Raw genomic sequence first — 9961 nt, forward strand, 5'->3', positions numbered from 1 at the left:
CGCGGCTCAGCGACGCCGAGTTCTCCGCGCTCGAGTAGCCCGAGCTGATGTCCTCGGTCGACTTTATGTGGCTGGAATTAGAAAAAAAGACATTCAATGTTGATTATGTGAATTTTCAGTGCAATGACATAACGTAAGACTGGTTTTAACTGCAACATATACATATCAAATACATGAGAGCTACCTGAAATCAGGTTCATCCATACGAGGTCTAGGGCCGCGCACGTCCACATCGACTTCTGGGAAATACAACGGCTGACGGCTATTCGACTCAGATGCGCTTCTTCTAGTTGCGTATGCGCTGCAAATTGAAAAAAGAGTTTTTAATAATAACCGGTAAATGCCGTTTTAAAAAAATCTCTTTCATTTAACAATAAATTAGAAAAAACAATCTGCTCTTTTTTATGTCTACTGGAAACCAAATTAACCAAATAAACTCCAAAGTCAGACGTATGCTTTTACTTCCGGGACCTTATACCGAAACTGCATATTATGCCACAGCAATAAAGTGTACTATCATAATACTTTTACAATTTTTCAAACTAGTACAATCGATATGTGTATTGCGTAAATATTATACTTGTTTATAACAATAACATATAAACAAGTATAATATTTATAATAAATAAACCTTCCAGAGAGCAAGCAAAGCAATACATGTTTCATACAATGAACAAATATTTGTCCGACAATTAATAGGTACATATATAATCATGAAACCGTAGGATCGTGATTTACTAATAATTATGTGACATAGACATAAACGGAGCATCAGAATTCAACTTTTACACAAACAGTTTAGAAACTATAGCATTCAGAATTCTAACTTTTCAAAGGACCATTATATACAAATATATAATACTAGCTGACCCGGCAAACGCTGTTCTGCCTTACTCTTATCCTTTAGAGGTATGAAAAATAAATGTTGGCCGATTCTCATAGATACCGGATAAGCACAAAAAATTTCATCCAAATCGGTCAAGCCGTTTCGGAAGAGTAAGGCAACGAAAACTGTGACACGAGAATTTTATATATTAGATATATAGCTAAGAGTCTGTTTGTTTCAACGCTCCAATCTCAAGAACTATTGGACGGATTTCAAAAATTCTACTGCCATTGGATATTTACGTGGTCCCGGAGTGCTATACGCTCATATATGTACCACATTTTGTATGTGCAAGGAGGTATGGAGGGGTTTTGTTTGGTGAGTGGGAGCCGAAGGCCCATATCCTTATTCTTATATCTTACCCTTCACAGTCCTTTTCTTTATTCCTTTCGTCAATCCTTACTTAATCCCTTTCCAATTTCTAATTCCCTTTTATAGTCGGCAATCCATTTGTAAAGCCGCAAGTTCTGCAATCGACCTTACGCCTCTCCAAATGTTCATGTGCAGTGATAGCGCTTACCATCAGGCGACCCATCAGCTCCATTGCCGAGAAGAAGACATAAAAAATATCTAGCGTCTACCTTTTAACAGCGCGTCTGATAAGCCTAGGTTCAGATAAAACGTCGTCCGCCTCATCCGCGGCGAGCTCCTCGCGCGGCTCGCACTCCGTTAGATCCGACAAGCTGTAGCTCTTGCGCAACTGTTGCACCAGTCCACCGCCGCCCTGTCGAATATTACACCTTTATAGCCATACATTTTGGTTATTAATTTGTTTTATAGTGCCATTTTTATATACATTTATTGAAATCATCATCAACCCATATTTGTTCCCACTGTTGGGATACAGGTCTCCTATGAGGGTTCAGGCCATAATCCACCACGCTGGCCAAGTGCGGGTAGGCAGATGTCACATGTCGAATTGTTTAATTCTCGGACATGCCGGTTTCCTCATGATGTATTTATTGAAAGATGTTATATAAAGCAAACAAAGTGCTTTGAATAAGTTTCGAAGGAAGTTAAAATGTATAATAATAGAAAAGTTTATATACATTTTTATTTAGATACAGTTAAAAAAACTATTTAATTTTTGAGTTTACTCATGAGAATGAGCAACCACTTTTTGACAATCTGTATGATATTGGTTAAATTATTTTAAACACATGTATATTGAAAAATAAGTGTATAGCAAAAAAAAAATAAATAAAGGTTATACTCACTTGTTATATATTGCGTTATACAAGCTTCGTGTTGTAAAGCGCATGCAATCGTGTTACCTAAGCATTGTATAGCGAATCTAATTTTCTATTTTCAAAATAAAAATCAACTTATTATGACTATCGTTTATTTTAAATGATATAAAAACAATTACACTAATTCAGTCATACAGCATACTTTACAACTAATAACACACGTAATTTATAACGTCCACTAACATGCGAATTTAACCTATAGGACAGAATATTCGTCATACAATAGGACATTAAAAATAATTGTAAATGAAGATCATTACTTATAACCTAATACATCTATTATTCCATATCTGGTAAGTATGTAAAGCATTAACTATTTGGTCGGTATTAGTGAGCTGATTATGGTGTAGTGTTGAAAGGCAACAAACGAAAAAGTGAGCGAAAAAATCAGAAAGAAAAATCAACGGGAAAAAGGGAAACGAATATAGATAGTTTCTCATCAGTAAAAAGAGCACCACGGATTAAAAATTTACATACACAGCACGGAAAAGAGATCTCGATATCAACAATTTAAACTAATCATCAACTATCCATTGTATTTTCTTTGATTAAATTACGAGGAACGTTTACGAGAGTTAATGTTAACACGAATTTTGTTAATGGCTGTGTCCAAATGAGAGTTCAGTCGACCAAGATTTCATTGTTTTCCTTCTCGACGGCGGCCTGGCTCCTAGTCCTGCGGCCTCGGGACCGGCTTCTCGGTTTCTTTTCCTTTTCCTTGGCAGTTTTACGTTTGCGCACTACATTGCCGCGACTCCTGGCCGCCGATGCTGGATCATAGTCTGGATCGTTCGCATCACCATCACCAGTTACTTCATCGTGTACATCATTATCTAGTTCGACTATTTCCACGATTCCAGGCACATTGTCCCCAGCGCGTTGGAATTCCAGGTCCTCGTATGTATCGCGATAGCCGTCTACCTCATCGTGACTGCGTATAGCGCGTCTATCTTGCTCGGGATTCGGCAGATTCAAGTTCTATATGAACGATGGGATAGGAAATGTACGGGGTGGGTGGGGGAAATTAAAAAAGCGTGTTAATAAAATTAAAAAGTACAAAATTAAAATTAAACTAGGCGGTGTGGCGTGGGCGAACTAAAATGTTTGTGGCAATACGGGCATGCTTAGTGATAAGACATGATATGTATATACATGGTATATTCTTTTGTCCATTTTCCATCATGAATATTGAGCTCATTTATTATATTTTGTTGCTTGTTTTCTTGAAGAAAAGTATGTTTGTCGTAATTTTAACCTTTCAAGGTTTTAGAAAAGGAACAATTTGCAATTGCTCCAATTTGAAGCAGTTACTTTTATGATGTGCAAAAATGTGTAGAATATGATTTATAGCTCAAGTGCATGTGTAAATTTTGTCTATATTGTTCCATTTTTAACACAAAACTATGACTAACCATGCCACATATATTAAAAAACAAAAAAGAAAACATGGATTAACTAATTACACTTCATTAAGTAAACTCACTTTAGTGTTATACCATGATCCTCGCGTGAACTCAAATAAAAACCGTTTCGTTTCTAAGAAAACAAATGACTTTCTTGATGTACATTAACAGTTTTTATTCAAGTCAATATTATACAAAGCATGCCATTAAAGATTTTATGGTGTTGACAATAAGATCAAAACTCACTTTGATAGCTGTTTGCATAATAACGGTGGTGGCATAGTTGACTCCTTTAGTGCCCAGATTTAGCACAGTATGGTAACCCTGGTCTTTGGCTTTTGCTATGTATTCATCTATCTCCTGTAATAAAAATTAATAATTTCAAACATATTTCTTCTCCGGATCAATATGTGCTCAACGAATTTCAACTCTGTCGCAAAGTTATTGGGTTCAGAATTAATCCAATTTAAAAAGACATTCTAACAGAAAAATTTATAATAAGTCAAACATTTGTTAGTAATGTAGATCGTATATTAACTGTTAAGGTCTATGAACTCTTTGTGCCTTATCTCTTTGTTATACTGCTGGTTGCGACGGCCTTTCTGAATATTCATGAGGACCTTCGTCGTGTCAAGATCAAAAACAATGCTCGAGAATACTATATTATGCATAATAATTTAAATATCATAGGGTACCGTTATAGTCAAACATTACATAATTCCTCATCCAACTTAAACCAAAATCTCTTTTTATAGGATGTATCATCGACATATTGCTTTGAAAAATCGTCATAGATAAATAAACCAACATTAATATATTCACAAATTGAAGATCATTAGAGATACGCTGCATAAACGAGACGCGTTCTTGGCTTTAAGTGAAGGCAAGAATGCATGTCACCTACGGTATGCAACAAACGCATATACGGGGTACGCTTCCGCCACATTTTATTACAATGCTATAATTTAAAGACCTACTGAATATATATAATATCTATACTAATATTATAAAACTGAAGAGTTTGTTTGTTTGAACGCACAAATTTCAGGAACTACTGGTCCGATTTGAAAAATTCTTTCAGTGTTAGATAGCGAGTTCATTAAGGAAGGTTATATATGTACCACGGGCGAAGCCAGGGCGGACCGCTAGTATTATATAAAGTATAACGAGTAAAATTGTAAAAATTGCATATAATATTTATTTATTTATGTATTATTTTGAACATAACTTACATATGCGTTTTTCCACATCAATTAAATACTAAACTATTTCAGTAGACCCTACTTTATACAGCATTAATTTGGTTTAACTTTTTCATCATACATTTTTTTATGTCAAGTGCGGTTCGGCACGAATTGGGCCAGCTCGCACCGTGGAAGTACCAGACCCCCACAGAAGACCGGCATTAAGTAGTAGCATGCTACTGTGTTTCGTACGATGAATGAGGGAGCTGGAGGCCCGTTTCGTCATCCTTCCCAGTCCATTCCTTTTTTTCAGCCGTCAATCCTTTCCTTATCCCTTACCCCTAAAAAGCTGGCAGCGCATTTGCAAAGGCACTATCTCTACGAATGTTCATGGGCGCTGGTGATCGCTTACTATCAGACGAACCACCAGCTCAGTTGTCCACTGTGACACACATCAATACAGGAAATACTCCACCTTAAAAGGATCAGGCACCTACGCTTTGAAGGTTTCCCACTATCCCACTCACCTGCTCGCGCCGGCACAGCGCCGGATGCACAAACTTGCGGTACAGTATCGATGAACCTTTCGTGGCCGGCGACAGGAGCCACAGCACGAGAACGATCTTCACCTCGTAGTAGAACGGGAACCACGATAGGAACACGTCCGTGAACGTCTCCGTGCACGTGAATAGGGCGAACACGATCCAGTACATCATCCATTTTACCTGGAATTTGAGAATACTCAGATATTAGAATTGTTATTGTGTAGGGATTGCGTAGGGTGAATTTATACGTAACTTCCAGGATATAGCTCTAGTATAATAATGATGATTACTATCTTCTAAATTTGAAATATGTATTTGAAAAGTATTTTTTTTTTTTAAATAATTCTATTCATATTTTACCAACCGACTTCAATATTCGTGTTTGTTGCCTCATAACATTTAATTGAGTAAGCCGATTTTAATGATTCTTTTCTATTTGAAAGCTGAGTCTCCTGCCAATTTAACGGCGGTTCAGTTTTTTTTTTGTTAAAAGCAATGACTATTTATATTAAACACCTAGCACACATAGCACTCAGGGACCATATGCAACATAAGCATGGTAAAATAATTATTGAAATCGGTCCAATAGCTCCTGAGATTAGCGCGTTCAAACAAACAACCTCTTCTGCTTGATATGTATAGCTTTGTATGTCACAGTTAAAAGCAGAACTGATGTGTCACTATTTGAGATAGAAGAACACTCATTTTCTCTTAACAAATTATTAGCTGGAAAATAAGAAATACACTCAGTCCGAAGATTGACCCAGTGAAGGGAAGGAGACCATCACTGATACGTAAATAGATTGGCCTTATTCGGTTTGCATGGTGTATGTGAGCAAGATGTTTTAGTTTATATTCAGGATTCTTGCCGTAATGTAATACAAGTCTTATGAAATGTAATACATTTATTTTTTGATACATGCATTATTACTGAATTCCTCTAAGAACCTTCAATTAGACATTAATTAAAATTGTTGCGTTTTAAAATTGTTTTTACTTCCTATAATTCTTTTAAAAATGAACAATGATAATTGACTGACTTTTTAATGTACAAAGAAACAAATTTCAATCGGTGCACGCTACACCTAAGCACTGCCGACTTCAAGAGGAGGTAAAGGACACAGAAGAATTGAAGCGTTTCGGCAATTTGCGCACAAGCAACAAGGCCAGAGGTGGTTGTTTTGAAAGCGTTTAGTGCAACTATTATCGCGTACTGTATTTGTATAAAATCTCAAACGATGCTTGTAATATTATTTAGTTAATTAACCGTCTTTTGGTCAAGCACAAATGATACCTTAATTATTATGTATATACAAGTATATTATGATGTATATACAAGTATTTTAATAAATATCAATGTGTTATACTCACGTATTCTTTTAAATTCTTCGTTCGTACAGCTTTATATGATGCGTATGCCGGGTAGAGCGTCCCAAATACCAATCTGCAAAAGGGATAGATCAGCAGATAAGATATCATCCTCGGAGCCACTAGTCCAGTCGCAACGGACAATACACCAAAGTTTGCGAACGTAACACTAGGCACGCATTGCTGCAATGCAACACCCAAGTTCGATAGGAATCTATTCAGCACTTGTCCTTTCGTATACACGAGAGGCAAGTCATAGTATCCATAAACGTCAGCATTTGGCTCGTATTTCACGAGTTGGTTTTCAGAAGCGTTCGCGGCGGAGGCGCGAACGTATCGAGCCTCTAGTTTGGTGACAATGTGACGGACACTAGACACTCCAAGACTGAGCGTCGGTAAACCAGGGTTGTCGTCACGGTAACGCGCGCGGCTCGCTTCCATGGATACGCGTTTTGCAACGAACAATTTCGAGCGCTTTGTTGTCCGAATGCGTTCAACTCAAATCATTTTGTTCATATAGTATGTAGATGTGCACCGGCTGACTGCTTTATTAAGACTGGGAGATGAGAATCACTTGAAGAATTGCGTGCTTCTAGATCAATAATAATATTTAGGTCATAATTTATACACTTGATACGAAGATCCATTAAAAAATTTTATTACTTTCAAAGATAAACAATTTAATAAGTAGTTACAACCCAAAGTTTCTATTAGAAAGGAGCATGAGTAAGACCAACGTGGGCGATGATTGATGCAAGGATGGTTTATAAACTCAATAAAACGATAAACTTGGATTATTTGCTTGTTTAGACCAAATATGTATTATAAACACATTTTATAGTCAATATAACTTTGCTTCCTTAAAATAGGAATATTTAAAAATGTTTGTGTAATGTCTATTCCAAAACCATATTTTAAATAATTGAATATTTATAATGCACTTGACTGAATGTTTGTTGTAAATACTATGTTATTTTACATACGAGAGCGTTACTCTTTGATCATCAATAATAATACAAATGGTATGCAAACATTAGTACAATTCAGCAAATAACGAACAATCAGTGACCGGACAGCAGACGTTTAAGTATCTTCAGTTTAAATTACTTTAACCCGTCTTATTGCTTTTGGCGAAACAAGCAGTCGTCACCTTGAAAGAATTTTATTTAGTCCGCTTGATCTAAGGTATAAAATAAATTGTATTTAAGCGATTAAACCTTTTCATAAAAATAAAAAAAATCAAATATCATCGGACAGTATCTAACATAGTTTTATTGATATTCATATGAAAAAAGAACTAAAAGGATATCGTTTGTGATTACTGTGACCTGTGATTACTGTGATACATCAAAGTTTAAATACTGAAATTCTGAATCAGCTCTAGTTAGCATCGATCTTCTTGTGGATAACGAAAAATCGAACACGTTTCATCCAAAGCGATATTGCTCATACGAGATGATAATTGTCATAATTAATATACCGCCTGTCAGCTGCATCGAGAACAAAGAAATACCTCACAACCCTAACAATTCGCCGACCCTTCCATATACGTAGTGATCTTTAAAAATAAACCATAGGTACAATTGCACAGATGCGCGATCATGTAACCGTATAAATAGACAAGTGAACATATATTTGTCTGTCAGCGCAAACAATGCCATGTTTGTGACCGTGTTAGCGACGTATATAATAGTTAGATAAATTGCAAGCTGTTGGGCACAAAAAGTCGTGTAAAAGTGTAGTTTCAAGACTTTTATATAAAGATTAATAATATTTTAGATATAATTCTGCATGTTAAACGATTATTATAGTATTGTAAAGTTGAGTTTTGAAATATCATACTGTTCATGTATCTTAGCTTACCATTCCTTCTAGAAATCATTGATTGGAACCAATGTTGATTACATAATTTTTCTATAGTTGTTGTTATTGATTTGTTTGGTACGTGAACAATAACTAACTAATGACTCTTTTAGATGATATTATTACATTTAATAAACGTGATATTGCGAATAAGAAAGCAGATTTTTTTTTAATAATTTTATACTTCTAACTGCAAGTAATCCCGTTTACTAATTACAGCTTCTTCAAATAATGTGTTTTAATTTTTTCAACGTCGTTTCAAATCAGTTGTCTGTCTATAATTAATTTCACATTATGTTAATTACAGAGGAAAAAAAATTGTAGAAAGCTAGAAGTAAATTACACTTCATATATTTTAATGTACTCATTAAAGTCAATCAAGTATATATTTTAGCTATAACAATGCAGTTTTTGACCATAGTATTTACGTAATAAATTAATATATATTAATAGAATTTTAATCGAACTTTAACATTACACCCAGCGCGAAAGCATAAAATCCTTCCCTATCTACTTATAGAATTTCTCTCCTGCTTTGCCGCATATCATATGGGTCAAGAACCTCCGTTCCAGTAATAAATACGTTCGAAATACGCCCAAAATATAAAACCATAACATCGTTACCAGGTTAAAAACTGTTACTACCCATAAGACTTACAAACAGCGATTTAGTTTAATCTTTCATGTCATTTTCCTAAATTAGTTATAAATACATATCTCGTTTACGTATCGTGATCTCGTATCTCTCTATATTTATACATAGACGGTATTCAAAATGTCACATCACACGGAACGTCTTTCTCTAAACTGCAGAATGTGTTAATCAACTTTTACAATTCTCTGGAAGAACGTAGAAAATAGAAATGCACTTATAAAACGCGAATGCAGCTATGAACAAATCAAGTCGAATTATAAATAACTGTTGCATTACCGATTGCTGGGCCAGTTTTATTAAATATATGTACTAAAAACTTCGGGAACCACGCTAACTGTGGCGGTGAACTAATTAACGTGATAATAAAAGCGTGTTAAAAATCGGTGCAGCTTTTGGAGTTTATAGCAAACAGACAAACAAACAGACTTTGCTTTACAATAATATGTAGTGATGATTCAATAGATTATCTTGATAAAGAGGTCCGTCTATTAGGTAAAGGTCAGAGTCAGAAATGTATGTTAGTACGTAAGTTAATTCGTTTCAATAATATAATTTCTGTTGGAATTCAAATTAAAATATAATCGCAATCTCTAAAACTTTCTTGAAAGAAAGAAAGAAAGAAAGAAACATTTATTTGACTCCATAATTAAAAAAAAAAAAATAAAAAACAATAAACTTACAAAACAATACAATAATGAACACAAACAATCACAATAAAAAAGCTTATACAAAAAAAACAATTAAACAAAGAAAATAGTAATAAATATAAAAACAAGAAACATAAAGTGGAGCCAAATGGGGTAGCCA

The 9961-nt window shown here is 35.0% G+C and overlaps 1 protein-coding gene across 1 annotated transcript in view; it reads right to left on the reverse strand.

The window, feature by feature from the left end:
• Positions 1–9961, reverse strand: part of LOC119834075 — a 19367-nt gene that overhangs the window by 3705 nt on the left and 5701 nt on the right. Inside the window, exons 2-7 of the mRNA XM_038358357.1 lie at positions 6640–6712; positions 5251–5448; positions 3786–3899; positions 1468–1610; positions 185–301; positions 4–71 (exon numbers count right to left, since the gene is read on the reverse strand). Of these exons, the coding sequence (XP_038214285.1) occupies positions 4–71; positions 185–301; positions 1468–1610; positions 3786–3899; positions 5251–5448; positions 6640–6712 (713 nt within the window). The remainder of the gene's footprint in view (positions 1–3; positions 72–184; positions 302–1467; positions 1611–3785; positions 3900–5250; positions 5449–6639; positions 6713–9961) is intronic.

The sequence above is a fragment of the Zerene cesonia genome, chromosome 18 (genome assembly GCF_012273895.1).
Source record: "Zerene cesonia ecotype Mississippi chromosome 18, Zerene_cesonia_1.1, whole genome shotgun sequence".
NCBI lineage: Eukaryota > Metazoa > Arthropoda > Insecta > Lepidoptera > Pieridae > Zerene > Zerene cesonia.